Here is a 16,208-nt window from a genome sequence, read left to right on the forward strand (position 1 = left end):
GGATGTTATTGACAAGAAATGTAGTTAAAGTTTCCTGCTTTTGTCAAATTTGCAAATAATAAATTTGCATTATTGTCATTTGTGGAGAAAATGCTTATGGTGCTTAAACAGCAACAAACAAAGCTGACATAAGCTGTAATAGTGCGTGCAACATAAATACTGTTTGTGACGGTGGTTACAGACTAACCAATGAGCGCATGCACAGGCAGGATGTTCTTGTGGATGAGCTCAATTGGACCAGGGCGGTGAGATATCTTATCATTGAGATCGTCAGCCAATCGAGCTCTCTTCAGCTTCAGCTGCTTGGCCTGCAGTGAGGGCTCGGCTGAAGTCTCTGCGGGTGAAACAAATTGAATCATTAACAACTGAATCACTTCCTTCTATGTAAATACCACCTAAATTCCCTTCTGAGAGTCTACTGACTCCATTAGTATTTTTTGCATATTGATCAGTTTTTATAGTATCAGAAAGGGACATAATACAAAAGAATATAGAAGTTACAGACAGCTCTTTCACTCCTGAACAGTTCAAGATGAGATAATGGCTATGGACCTTTTTCAAAACTCCGGGGTGCTCAGAAGTTGTCATAGTTGGGCAAACTTATATAGTGGTGAATAGAAACTACAACAAAGATATACATTTTGCTTTCTAATAGCATAATATAAAGGGATTGATTACAGTGGTTAACTAGTTTTCTGAAATGTAATGCAAAATATAACAAAACAGTTTAGTGTTATAAATGCACAACCGTTTGTTAAAAACATAAAATGGGAAAAAACTTGTGTTAATAACTGTGGAAAAGCATCATTACAGTCTGTGAAAAGGGTCCATTGCAACTGCAAGAGGCAGAAATTACATAACAGAAACACGACGTGCAATAGATTAAAAAAAAGAAAATTTAAATGATTCAATATGTCGACCATTTAATATTACTCTATTTTAATATTCAAAAGAGAATGATGTGACTCACCTTCTAGGATGTGCATCCTGACCAGTTCTGACCTCTCTGGCCGACTCCTGATCTTTCTCTTCAGGTAATCCTCAGTCTGCACCAGTAAAAGAGAAAACAACTGTGTCAACAAAAGTGTCAATCAAAGACGAGAAGCAAGTGAAAAAAGAGATAAAGTCACTTACGCGTGCTCTCTCCAGACTTTTCCTCTGTTCGTGGAAGGCAGCCGGACTCTTCAGAGCTGTGTACAGAAACAGAGATGAACTTACTTCCTGATGTTCAGTCGCAGGGACTGATGTGCATATTGGTCATTGTGACTGTCAGGTACTCGATAGATTATTCAGCAGAGTATTCAAGATCGGCTGCGGGTGATGGAGCAAAAACACCAGAATGTTTCCTGCGTGAGCTAAACTACTCCAAATAGCTGCCCAATACATATTGTATTTTCTCACAATTACTGCTATGACTTTTCAAGTACTCTTGTATCTGTACACATCTAGGCCAATGTCTTGTATTCGATATTGAGGAACTATGTAAGGAGAATGTAAAACTAGTCATTAAAGGGTCATTCTGAAAGGTCATACGTAAAAAAAAAAAAGAGAACTTCCACTTATATCAGACTCTCAAATCATCTGCTGAAAGAACAAAGGGAGGTCAGTATAACTAACAGCAAGTGTGTGTATCCATCTGCATGGATGAAAATGTACTTGAGATGTCAAAATGTATATATATTTTAAAAGACTTAAAATAATTTAGTTGCTAATAGTAATTATAGTTTTTGCTAAACAGTTTGCCACTAGTCATCTTACAGTATACCAGACAGGTATATTCCTACATTGGTAGTAAAGTATACTAGTACAGTGTATGTGCAGTAAGTATTCACTACAACAACAGTGGATATTATTTCTCTAAAAAGGTTGAAAATGATAATTTAAAAAAACCAACAACAGAAAACTGCACATGCGATTGAGCTGTAATGTAAAAGGTATAACACAGAATAACAATGTGATGTAACAGCTGAGCTTGGGTAACTAAATTCATGAAATTTCCTAAACCACAAGCTATGGTTAGCAATGATCATCCGCCTGTTCTTTGTGCAAGAGAAGTTTGCAATAATAAACCTACAGTACTGTACAAAAGTTTGGGTCAGTATGATTTAATCATATTAAAATTATGAAAATTCAGCTTTGATATCAAAGGAATAAATCACATTTTAAAATATAATAAAAGAGAAAAGTCATTTTAAATTGTAATAATATTTTACAATGTTACTATTTTACTGTGTTTTTGACAAATACAGCATAAGAGACTTCTTTCAAAAGTCTTACGAATTTCTTACGTTTTTGAAAGTTTATAATGGGGGACAATACAAATCTGACCTAAACAAAAAAGATTCAAGATTCCTCCCTATGATGATACTGAAGGGGGTGGGTTCTGGAATACAATGCTGCTTCAATGTTTATGTAATGAGTGATTATAATCAAGGTATTAATCAATATTTTTCCTTAAAAATATTACATGAGTTGAATGACTTCTCTAGGCTTACGAGATTTTACTTTGTTATACAAGTTACCAGTGTGATTACTAAAATGTTCTTTTCATGTATTCTTTAATGTCTGTATTTGATATCTGAATGCAGTAACAGTGCTTGCTCATTTAGCCCGGCTTCCAGAAATGAATTAAAGGTTGTATCAGCGATTTCAGGCTCAAACATAAATGATCACATTCATCTAATCTTTCCTAACGATCCGCTAGCTACCCGCCCCATAAACATGCCATCAAAAAACCACATCTCTGTAGGCAGCCTAGGCTCTGAGATCTGCACACAAAAACAGTTGGTTTCACCACCACTCAAAACCAAAATAAATAGTGTTCCAAACAATCACCGACAGGGGTGGGTGTTGTGAGGTTTTCGCGTGCAGCCGTCATAGGCTGCCGTGCACGAGCGCAAAACCTCACAACACCCACCCCTGTCGGTGGATCGGTGTAGCTAGCGGATCGTTAGGAAAGATTAGATGAATGTGATCATTTATGTTTGGGCCTGAAATCGCTGATACAACCTTTAAGGACTTGTTTAAACATGTCAATACATACATCTGTTTTTCTAGGGTACCCTGACAACTATGGTCACAGGGTCACTGGAACCAATAGTTTGAGTGACCATTTCGTAGTTATAGCTTTACTTACTTTACTGTGTTATATTAAAGTATCCTCTCCTTGAGAGAAAGAATGCATTATCTTGATGTTTTGAGAAGACTCCTGTTTATAGTTAGAGCCTGGCCAAATCCAACTTTGGAAAAGCTGTGTGTCGGTGTGTGTGTGTTAGTCTTTTTGGTTACAGGTTAAGGAACCACTGGCATTTTTTGAGATTGACTGAGCTATTGTTCTGGACATGCTGGTGCCCAAATCTGTGACCTGGAAGGTCACGACGTGCCTAACTTCAGGGTCCGAGTGTCAGCTGCATAATCGATGGAGATATGCTTCAGTCTATCTGTATATGTGTGGAAAATTACTGTGTTTATCTATTTCTTAGCCACTGAGAATCATTTAACCTGAAGCAAGGACGTAGCTTAGACCTTGGTGTAGGGTATAACTGCTGTGATCTTTGTAACTGTAAGCGGGGCGGCCTACAAACTCCTGTGTGAGTCTTGAAGCTGACTTCTGCTGATGAAACTGCAAACTATCTTCAGTAAAAACTTATTATCATTCATCATATTAAATTATCATTCTGACCCCGGGTCTTCATTCATCATATCTGGTTCTGGGTCTTTGACTGTAACTCCCCTTACAATACATAGTTGAGAAAATAATTATTTAATCCCCTGCTGATTTAGTAAATTTGCCCACTTACAAAGAAATGAAGGTCAATCATTTTTATGGTAGGTTTATTTTAACGGATAGAGACAATACCAACCAAAAAATCCAGAAAAAACACATTATATATACACGTTATAAATTGATTTGCATTTCAGTGAGTGAAATAAGTATTTGATCCCCAAGCAAAACATTATTTAGTACCCTTTGGGAGAAACCCTTGTTGGCAAGCACAGAGGTAAGATGTTTCTTGTAGTTGGTCACCAGGTTTGCACAAATGTTAGGAGGGATTTTGCTCCATTGCTCTTTACAGATCCTTTCTAAATCCTTAAGGTTTCTTGGCTGTCGCTTTGCAGCTCGAAGTTTCAGCTCCCTCCACAGATTTTCTATAGGATTAAGGTCTGGAGACTGGCTAGGCTACTCCATGACCTTAATGTGCTTCTTCTTGAGCCACTCCTTTGTTGTCTTGGTGGTATGTTCTGGGTCATTGTCATGCTGGAAGACCCATCCACGAACCATCTTCAGTGTTCTGGCTGAGGGAAGGAGGTTCTCGTCCAAGGTTTTACGGTACATGGCCCTGTCCATCAGCCCCGCAATACAGTGAAGTCTTCCTGTACCCTTAGCAGAGAAACAGCCCAAAAGCATAATGTTTCCACCTCCATGCTTGACTGTAGGGATGGTGTTCTTGAGGTCATAGTCAGCATTTCTCTTCCCCCAAACACGACGAGTTGAGTTGATACCAAAGAGCTCAATTTTGGTCTCATCTGACCACAGCACTTTCTCCCAAGCCTTCTCTGAACCATTAGATGTTCATTGGCAAACTTCAGACGGGCTTGTACATGTGCAGGGGGACCTTGCGGGCGCTGCAGGATTTCAATCCATTGCAGTGTAGTGTGTTACCAGTGGTTTGCTTGGTGACTGTGGTCCCAACTGCCTTGATATCATTAACAAGCTCCTCCCGTGTAGTTCTGGGCTAAGACCCCTCATCTTTCTCATGATCGTCCTTACCTCATGAGGTGAGATCTTGCATGGAGCTCCAGGCCGAGGGCGATTGATGGATTTTGTATTTCTTCCATTTCCGAATAATGGCACCAACAGTTGTCTCCCTCTCTCCAAGTTTCTTGCTCATGGTCTTATAGCCCATTCCAGCCTTGTGCAGGTTTACAATCTTGTCTCTGATGTCCTTTGACAGCTCTTTGGTATTGACCATGGTGGTGGAGAGGTTGGAATGGAAGATACAGATTCTGTGGACAGGTGTCTTTTATACACATAATGAGCTGATATTATGAGTACTTTCTAAAATTGACAGGACTAATCTGTGTTTCACGTGGGCACATAACCGATCTGTGGGAGGCAGAATTCTTACTGGTGGGTTTGGGATCAAATACTTATTTCACTCGATCAAACACTCATCAATTTATAACCTTTATTTGTGTTTAACCTGTGTTTTGTTTGGTAAACCTACCATAAAAATTATAGACCCTTCATTTCTTTGTAAGTGGTAAAAATCAGGGGATCAAATAAGTTTAGTTAGACCAGTGCAGTGGCCTCTGAATAAACTTCCCCTTAGACATTCAATATCAATTTTAATCTAAAAACTTTGATAAAGTCAGTGGACGCATAATGTGTCAGCTACCCTTATAGTTACATTAAACAGTTACGAAATCTTAATATAATTCTGCTGTCTTATGTGTGCTGTAATGGAGGGGTTTTGGATTTGACATGAGCCATGAAAATGTGCATGCCATGTCATTTAATGTCTTGCAAAATGGTGCTATTGTAAAATAATATTGTAATGTAAGTGTTCAGTGCTATACTGTATAAAGCTAAATAAACAGTTCATTTTTGGCTGACGCTTTTAAAGAGCAAAGCTAGAACTGCTAGGGAACTTCCTCCTTTCCACAGAGGCTACATAGAAAGCACAGTATGAAAACTGCAAATCCTCTTGCCTGATGAGCAGAACACAGAATAAGGAAGTGGAAACAATAGAGGAAGTAGATCCACCTGATAACACAACAAGCCCTTTCACAATGACTGTGTGTTGGCAAACAAGAGTCAAGTCTTCTATTGAGGACATGCTAGACCACAGTTAGTGGACTGTCCCATCAATTAATGCCAGCTTGAGCCTATGTTTTCTCAACAACATGCATAATAATGTACATACTGTCAGAAACATGCATAGCTTAATATTTTTTATTTTGAAATAGCGTTGATTTCTACATAAGCATTGTTGAAATAATTTATTTGAATGGTGCAATATCCTTTACTACACTAACATGAAATACTGTGGCTATAGCAGCACCACAACAGCAACTTAATGTGAATTATCAATCACAGGGCAGAAGGAATGTAGTAGATCATATAGATATATACAACAGTTTTTTCAGCAAAGTTTTGATGTTGATAACTTAGAGGCCTTAGAAATTCATGTATCAAATACAATACAGTAGGCTTTATAGGATTAACCACAAGCTTAATTTTGCAGAATATATTTATTGTTTCACCTGAAACTTGAAATATTTAAGTGTTTATGCTATATTACTATAAAATAAATGCCATTAGTGTGATATTTTGATATATAATGCACAGAAATTCATACATTAAATGTCCAAATACTTATACTAATATATGAAGCCTGCACAAACATTCCCAAAATTAATAACCTAATACATTGCAATCTGCATTTGCAGCAAGTACATGTATATACACATACACATGTATATGTATATGTGCATATGTATATCTAAACATGTGTGATGCTTGACATAACTAAAGGAGTAAAATGTGACTTACGAGGCATGATTCCTTGACTGACCAACTCCTCTCGCGTCCTTCTTTGTTGTAGTTTGAGCTGAAGAACTGCATGGGGAGAGAGGAAAAGGGTTCAGATACAGAGAATGACAGACGGCTGCAGCCAGATGACTATAACATAGACAAGACAAGAGCTCAACCGGCCCTCTTTCGGTCTCTTACTAACTAAAGGGTGAATGCTGATGGGAGGGACTGTGAATTTTGAGGTTGTTTGGGTGGTTTTCATACTTCCCGTTTTACCACACTCAACCACTTTTTCAAACTAGAAGCAATAGGCGTTCTTCAAATAAGGAACTTGCATGCAGGCACAATACATTGAGTAAGTTGCTCAATGACTATAAAGAAGGTGGTGGTGTGTAGACAGCTTTTGAGATTTGTTATTGCTTTGTTCTGTGAAAAGAAGCCGTTACGGTACCATTGTATCAAATGTCACGTTGGGAGGGATGTGACTCATGAGTATTGATGGCATCCCGGGACGCTTTAGAGGTGTGCACCTGTCAATCCTGACACAATGACATCATCACCCACATGGCATTGCTTTGTGTGCACTGGTCAGCTGTTCTGACCTTCACAGCCACTACGTTTGGGGATCATGAAACCAGAACACTCTCTGCGCTCAATTACTGTAGTTCAGCATGCCAAGACCAACCATTCACTCCCTTTTGGAACCTTTATTTTTAAGGTGTAAGGTGACAAAACCAATTGCTGTTTTGGCGATCAGCTGTGAGGATGTGAACCCTGCTCTTTTAAATTAGGACCCCTTTTTTTGTCACAAGTTCCCATAAAATTCCAGAACACCCACTCCGTTTCTCACTTGCAAATTGAATAAAGTTCCACTATTTGTTCTTAATTCTTTCTATTCTCACTTCATTTTAACAGCTGTTTTTGACCACCCACTCCTTAGCGTTGCTAAGCACTATTTTTGTAGCTACTGAAGAAGAAACACAAGCCCTCTCGCACCTCTCCAACAACCTGGCCTGATACTGTAAATCAATAAGATACTTTTAAATGCCAACACTCTCTCAATCTTCTCTTTGCCAGCCTGGAAAATTCTGTGGGAGACCTGGAAAGTGTGGCGTTAACATTCAGATCTTGAAAAAAAAAAAAAACTCAAATCATGCAGACAACTGGGTTAATCCAAGTGCCTGTGTGTCTGGGGTCTTAATTAAACACGCCTCTTGCTGACCGTCCACAAAATCCCTAGGCCTGGCACAGTTTGCAGGTCAACCGGTGCTCGCTCTTGGCTCTGTACGAGCAGCTGGGGTGATCTCACCACTAAGACACTAGAATAATCAGGTCTAACGTGTTGAGATTCGGGATGAGCAAATAATGAAGCTAAATTCAAGGTATTAAGTTGGGTGCACCACCTGGAGGGTGCTTTATTTATACTCTGTAAAAGCATAAAAACAACACGGCCCACCTTCTTTGAGGCTATGATATGCATGATTGTCACAATCCAGACTCCAAGACATCTTCTCTTGATCATTTTGGATGGGTTGATCCTCAAAAGAGGAAGTATCAATGTGAAGGCAGTGGTTAGTGTCCAGCATGTTTGTATCCAGTGTTGCAAGTCTCTGCAAATGTCTCAAAGTTGAAACTGATATTCCATCGATGGTCCAAAAGTGAGGAAAATGGATTGCTCGGTGCAAGGTATGTTAGTCCACAACAACAGTATTTACAGCGTTTCAAATCAAAGAAATGGAGAACAGACAGCTTCCACTTGGTTTCTTCCTCATCCAAAATCTGATCCTCTTATTTGTCCTCTTTTATTCTCAAAGATGGATGTAGAAGCTCTGCAACTGCGTCACGCAGAGACAGAAAATGAAGCAAATGCACAAAGGTGAGGACGGCAGAGCACAGAGCCTGCTCTGCACTCAGCAGAAGACATTCACAGAACAGCGTGTCTCTCGCCTTCATACACAGAGGAGGGTCCGTTGAGTGCCAATGAACGCTCGCTTCAGCTCAGCTGTTGCCTCTCGTTTACGCTCTACAATATGGTAGACCACCATTCACCCCATCAGCTCCATTTCATTGGGTCAAAAACCCAAACCAACCACTTACTATAGTTTTGAATATTTAATTGAGCTCTATATGATGAACAGATTTGAATTTAGGTTTTTATTCACATATAAACATTCATCAACGCACACATAAGATATGGTAAACTTGGAAGCTCAAGCATGTTCACTTGACGTGCGAGAACCGACGAGGTTCATTCTCGTGTTACGCAGCACGTTTGAGCTTCCGCAAGAACCAATGACGTTCATTCTCAAGTCCAGCAGGTTCAGCTGAGCTTCAGTTAAATGTTATCGAATATGTTGTTGAATAAAAGCCTAAATTCTATCTGTTCATCATATAGAGTGATCGAGTCTCTTCTGAAAATTCGGACTTAAGTGCTCGATTCTCTTTATGAACTTTTTGAAGCGTCAAAGTGGTAGTTGCATAGCAGTCTATAGAGTTTTCATGTGAGTTCTGAAGATGAACGAAAGTCTTACAGGTAAAGAATGACATGAGGGTGAGTAAATGCTGACAGAATTTAAATTTTTGGGTGAAGTAGCCCTTTAATATTTCTGTGGAAAGCATGATACATTATTTTCAGGATTATAATATTTTAAAATGAAAAATTAATTTGTGGTCATTCATTTTTTTTTTGAAAATGTAAAAAGATAAAATTCTATGTATATACTTTTGTTTCTCACATGCACATCAAGTGAAAAATTAAATGTAGAAAAGGAACAGATCAACCCTCTCACATATTACCTGCTAACAGCAAACAGAGTTCACATTTCACAAGGTATTTAATATGGAAACCTCTCACGACGCTCTCAGAAATGGTGTCATGCGGGGCTCTCGGGAGTCCCGGTGACATGAGCAGAGAGAGTGTAAGGAAGGAGGTCACAGGAAGAATGTGGGCTTCCTTTGACCTTTCCTTACTTTCTGGCAGATAAAGTCAGGAATTGTCAGGCTCACTTACACCACACATATTGGACTATTGGCGAAGCCCCTCATCCCCCCACCCGGGTTTTAAATAGTAAGGCCAGCTGGCCAAAAGGCTCTATATTCAGCTCAGTATCACCTGTGCAAGCACTGGATAGGGTTACCCTCCGCTAGAGTTCTTGCAAACATGACTCACGCACATTTTCTAACAAACACACACAAAAACAATGTTCAAAGAAACAAAACACTAAAGGATGGCACTTGTAAATTTGGATAAAGTATATGTTAATCACATAACTCTTTCCGCACCAGCATTCTTTTAAAAAAAAGCTGCCAGCCAGCCCAGCATTTTTTATTTTCACAAAACTTTCATGGTCCCAAGAATATTTTGTTGTATGAATATCTGAACATACAAAACATCAAGAGAAAGAACAAAGCCCCTGCTTTCAAACAACAACAACATTTTATTCTAGGTTCAAGCATTCTTTTTTTAATCAACATTTGAATGTGGGTAAGTTTAATAAAACAACATTGAAGAAAAAGCTGAGAAATTATTTTTTCTATGCCCGGATTGGGTTCAGAACGATGATCAAAACATAGATTGAGTAGATCGCACCCATCAACACCCCCAAAGCTTGCACAGTCCTAAACCTCTTCATAGGTTTGACATTTCATTCTGTAACCTTAGGCAGTTTTGATATATATGCGTTTAATATTTGATGATCACATTAAAAGCATTGCTTACGCATATGTATTGCTTGTTTTTGCTTCTTCGCTAGTGTTTTGATATGGAGATTCTGTACTCTTTCAGAAGATGCGAAATAGTGCCACTCATTCCAAACCTGTGTGACTTTCTTGTGGAAAATAGAAAATAGAAAATAATAAATAAATACAATTTATTTTTATAATAAATAAATAAATAAATAAATAAATAAATACATATTTTGTATAATAAATAAATAAATATTTGTATAATAAAAAATTTTTTTTTATAATAAATAAATTAAAAAAAAAAAATTTATAATAAAAAAAATATATATTTTTTTTATAATAAATAAAAAAAAAAAAATATATATATATATATATATATATATATATTTTTTTTTATATATAATAAATTATAATAAATAATAATAAAAAATAAATAAATAAAATAAATAAAATAAATAAAATAAATAAAATAAATAAAATAAATAAAATAAATATTTTATTTATTTTATTTATTTTATTTATTTTATTTATTTTATTTATTTTATTTATTTTATTTATAATAAATAAAATAAATAAAATAAATAAAATAAATAAAATAAATAAAATAAATAAAATAAATAAAATAAATAAAATAAATAAAATAAATAAAATATTTATTTTATTTATTTTATTTATTTTATTTATTTTATTTATTTTATTTATTTTATTTAAAATAAATAAAATAAATAAAATAAATAAAATAAATAAAATAAATAATATATATATATATATATATATATATATATATATATATATATATATATATATATATATATATATATATATATAAATAATTTGTCCATACAATTAATTTTAATGGGGTCCAAAACAACCCTAGAAAATAAATATATAATTTCTCCAAAAAAAATTGTGTGTGATTCACTTAAAATGTGTTTTTTTGGCCACTATAATTTCCGTTCAGATTAAATATGAAAATGTGTGCTCTAATGATAAACAGTCATATTATTATATTATACAGAAATGAAGGTCACTATGCACAGACTCCCCAAAGACAAAAACATTAGCATGATCCGCTTTTAGCCCACAAGCTCATCGCTGTGATCATCACAGTTGACACTCATGCCGTCATTGACCAGAAGGGCCCAGCACTGCGAAGTGCCGACTGACCACAGAGGAAGTCTAGTGCAGTCTATACTAAGCCCCTAAGTCACTGCGAAGAACAAAACACCACCTTTATCAAGTAAAGCACCAGAGATAATAAAACCAAAGTTCATCTGGCTCTCAGACAGATCTAAAACACCCAAATGAGTAATGCGATGTAGTTTTTATTACAAGCAATGCAAACAATTCAATATGACTGTTAGAACCAATGCTGGTTGATCATTACTGGCAAAAGTTAACTTATGATACAGAACTGATACAGATTTTGCAGCGGTCACATCCGCTTTGGCATTTACAAGATTTATATTGAGATTAAATTAACCTGAGCTTCTTCCATAACCACTAATTATTATGAAGTATATATATTTAAAGTAATGAAAACATTTCCTCAATCCCAAAATGGAGACGTTGATTTTCTATTACATCTACATTGTTCTATTTTCAGAGAATCAGTTTCTTTTTACTGTTAGATGTTTACAACACATTAAAATACTTTTCTTGCTCCTACAGTATTTTCCTTTCTGCTTTCAATCACTTACTGGAAACACCGTCATCATTACTTCATTTTCCAGCACTAGCCAGAAGTTCCTAGAGGACCAGTTTTCATGCAGCCTTCATTTATACAATGACGTAAGGCATCCTACTGCCATAAAGTCATCAAAATGATAAGCACATGAGAGCCAGACACACAAAACAGGATTATACAACAAATCTCCTCAATTTAATCCAAATTGGGCCCCAGAAACAAGTTTGAAAACAAGAGTGAAAATCTGAAGGAACGAAAAGAGTACACAGAAAAATCAGGCCAGTTCCTGACTCCAGTAATATATGTTGCTAAAGCGCAAAAGGGACGTTAGATTGAGCTCAACAAATGAGGTTATGGGAGGAGAGAGAGAGACGAGTGAAGGAGAGGTTCACGTCCAAGCTCTCCCGTTTTTCTGAATGTGTTACATAACATCTTTCTGAACTCATGTCACCCAAACCTCTCTACCTCCTGCCCTACTTTCCGGCATCTCTGCAAATCATGACTCTTATTTTTATAGGTTTTGACGTTCTCATACATATTCTGTTCCCTTCTAGGCTTTACAACTCTAGAGTTGCCTTAACCCTACAAAGCCTACTGTATGATATTTGATACGCACATTTCTAAGGTCTCTAACTTATCAAGATGATCAAAACTTTTCAGGTACTCTTTAAACCTCTGATTGATTAACATTACAAACTTTTTGTTTAGATTCTGTCTAAAGGTTCAATGAACTGCTCCATTTGAAAAAAAATTTTCAGACTATTATTTCACATGTCAGGCTTTACATAGTTAAACCATGCACCATGTCTTAACCAGAAGTGACACAAAGCAACGTTGAGCGTAGTTCTGCAAAAGTTGTGCAGGGTGGTCCCACCCAATGTGAAATCCTGTTGGTTTAAAATACAGCTTCTCATAACTCTACATCAAATATCCTCTAATTAGACAGATTGAGAGAAAAGTGCAGCTTAGACACTGAAAACAAAGATGAAAAAACAACATAAATTGCATAAATAACTACTAAATTATTATTATTAATAATAAATTAAGTTGGTAACACTTATTTTAAGGTCCAATTCACAGTATTAACTAGTTGCTTATTAGCATGCTTATTGCTAGAATATTGGCTGTTTATTACTATTTATAGAGCACATATTAATTGCATGACCATTTTCTACATCCCTTAATCTCACCCAATACCTAAACTTAACAACTACATTACTAACTATTAATAAGCAGTCATTAGGAGTTTATTGAGGCAAAAGTCATAGTTAATAGTTAGTTAATAAAGAGAATTGGACCCTAAACTAAAGTGTGACCATTAAGTTAAATAAATAATATCAATTCATTAAAAAGCAGGAATAAAAATATAAAAATTGGCTATGCATGTGTTTTTGGAAAGATAGAAAAAAACTATTGTAATTGTCATAAAAAAGCAATATTTTGTGGTCTCTAATTCTGATTGGACAATTGTGGCACATTGCATAGGAGTTTCACATTCAGTGTGGAGAAATTGCTTGTTGCTGGAAATTGTCACACTGTGACTTGGGTTAGGATACAATGTTGTTTTTTGATCTGTGGTGTCATTACCGATATACTCAGATAATTGCCATGAAACAATGCACATTCTTTTAAACCTGAAAAATAACGTCTGAGCATTTAACCCTGGCCTGCCATGACTTGTTAGCCTGGTAAGGGAGAGTCGCTAAGTTTTGTCCCACTGATAATTATCTTCTGTGTCCTTTGTAAAGGTGTCACTTTTTTCAAACACAATTGAAATCTGACACCACACTTTCCTTTACACTGTGGTTTTACAGAGAAATAATGAGAAGCAAAAGCATATATTCCCCAAATTCTGCAAACGTTATCCGAGATGGAAATCCTGCGGAAAGATTTCACCAGGATATTTGTTTTGTGACAAAAGGTGCTCTCTGTATATAATCATGTGCAATCAATCTACAACCACTGATATGTGAATGAGTCAGTGGATGCTATCAATTCAGCCGATAAGCTGGAAATACAAGAACAGACAAAAACAAAGCAGTTGATAGGAGTGGTTCCCTCGTATTCCTGTTTATGTCCAGTAGCTTAAACATAAACAATAAAACTAAATTACACATTTATAAGACCAATATCGCTCGGGATATCAGAGCACATGCAAAGTTTTTTTCTTGATCAAAAGTAACAATATTGTGCAATATTATTACAATTTAAAAGTTGTAAGTCTTTAGTGTCACACGATCCTTCAGAAATCATTCCAATACTGATTTTGCCCATTTTTAAATATTTTATTAATTAAACAAATCTTACTGACCTACTGTGTGTGTGTGTATGCATATAGGCTACTATATATGACATATTAAAGTTAACATTTTATATGTATTTGTGAAATCATGATATACCAGGAATCTGGTTGAAGGGTTATATGTATGCAGATATTCTGTGCATTGGACACATCACTGAAGATGTCTATCTGACAAAGCACTTTTCATAGCTCGAGGACATGAGTGCATTATTGGTTCTGGCATACAGTACTCAAACAAATCAAATATATCAAAGCTCTAAAATGATGTAATCTTAAAAAGGCCACTTTAATAACCACCAGAGGTTCTGTCTGTGCCTGCAAGTACAAGAACACACTTCTTTCTCAACAAAGCCAGATAATTCTAGGAAGTTCCCCTGTTCCTGGAATATCCATTCATCCTGTTGTCAGCCAAGTTGTCATTTCATCATAAACACCACAATAAGCAAGGTGTGTTTTCCAGTGTTATGATTCACCTGACCTGTTAGTATGAGAGACGGAAGATGCCTAGATGACTGCTTGAGGATTAAGCCCAGCTGTGGATTGTGTGCAGTTAATGCAAAGCAATGGCTCTCTTTTCCCTGTTCCTCCCTCCATCCTGTTATGTTTAGGGCCTGTGTAAGCATGCTGGAGTTAAACTAGGCAAGCATCCCTAAGATGTTACATAACAGCGCAACCCAAAGACAGTCAGTGCAAAACCCACTGCAGAGTAACTGTGCTCTGGAAAGCATGCAAATCATGCATTTTATGCAACCACACACAGAAATATCACTTTAAATACCAATTGCAAATATTAACTGTGGCAATGGGACTGAAAATGACCAGAGAGCTTCAATCAATCCATCAGTTGCAGTTCAAAATCAACATTAGTATCTCATGGTGACTGGCACCGAAGGTTTGAAAGTTCACATAACTTTCTTTTATCTAATAACTCACGTCAAGGAATCTCCATCTGGAGGACGGGATTCTCGCAGATAATCAATCACTCTTTACACAGACTTTTGCCAGAGCGCTGTCAAACCTCCTTGTCCAAGAGTATTAAACATGACATGGTAACTCTGTATGCTTCCTTGTCTTGCTGACTCCAAAAGGAGTCTGTACTTTTCCTCAAAGCCCTGAGCTCCACTGCCAGACCTCAGGGAGAAAACAGCTGGTTTTAACAACAGAGAGAAGGAAAACTCCTATTCATCACTGACACATCCCGCCCTTTCCAGCAGCCAGCTCGAGCAATTCCGGGGTGGGCTCTTCACATATCTGTTTCTATAGTGTATCATTCTGGACAATTCCACTTGAAAGTATGAAAGCAGAAAATAGTAGTAGAGTAAGAAGTACAAGTAAGTGTGCTATGATGCTCTGAAGTGTTTGGGGGTGTGTCACAGGCAAATGAATAATTTTTACTCTCTTTCTTTGCAAGTTTTATGCACAAAAGAGCATCTTAAAAAAATGAAGTTGTTGTCATCCTCAGGACGTTCGAATCCGACCTGGGTCATGTCCCCTTTCCCCTTCTCACACCCCTTCTTTTCTGTCTATGCTCAAAAGTGTTATGGTTAAACAAAACTATTAAAAATGTTTTTGGTAATTATAATAAAGCTTAAAAATATAAATATTAGACAAAAAACACAACTTAAACTTAAAAAAACAAAACTAGAAATTTTGCCTTGCCAGCTGAAATAAAATAAGTTAAAGTTGTAGTGTGGAGATATTAAAAAAGAAATAAAATGCTTCATAAAATGACAAACTAAAATAACTGAAATTTGACCAATAAATGTCAATTCAAAATAAATACTATGATAGTATATAAATAATACTAAAATAACACTGATGCTCAATTGTCCAGATAAAGGCAAATAAATAAAAAGTTCATGGATGAAGTTCAAATTAAACGTATAATGGTTACTATAATGAATAAATAATCAGTCTCATTCCACAACTGTTTATCAGTAAAACTTATTTCCCATACCAAAAAATAAATAAATGCTTAACATCTTCAACAGCTAAAA

At 36.3% G+C, this 16,208-nt stretch overlaps 1 protein-coding gene across 6 annotated transcripts in view; it reads right to left on the reverse strand.

The window, feature by feature from the left end:
- mrtfab (myocardin related transcription factor Ab) overlaps positions 1 to 16,208 on the reverse strand; it is a 40,208-nt gene that overhangs the window by 9,329 nt on the left and 14,671 nt on the right. For 4 of the 6 annotated variants that reach the window (XM_079851268.1, XM_079851266.1, XM_079851269.1 and 1 more), the window contains 4 exons: positions 6,557 to 6,622; positions 1,135 to 1,190; positions 971 to 1,046; positions 188 to 334 (listed from right to left, as the gene is read on the reverse strand). In XM_079851268.1, coding sequence (XP_079707394.1) covers positions 188 to 334; positions 971 to 1,046; positions 1,135 to 1,190; positions 6,557 to 6,622 — 345 coding nt within the window. Of the gene's footprint in view, positions 1 to 187; positions 335 to 970; positions 1,047 to 1,134; positions 1,191 to 6,556; positions 6,623 to 7,994; positions 8,251 to 16,208 lie in introns of those variants that run through there. The other 2 variants (XM_079851265.1, XM_079851267.1) reach the window with 2 other exon arrangements.

Source organism: Squalius cephalus (assembly GCF_949319135.1).
Source record: "Squalius cephalus genome assembly, chromosome: 19".
Taxonomy (NCBI): domain Eukaryota; kingdom Metazoa; phylum Chordata; class Actinopteri; order Cypriniformes; family Leuciscidae; genus Squalius; species Squalius cephalus.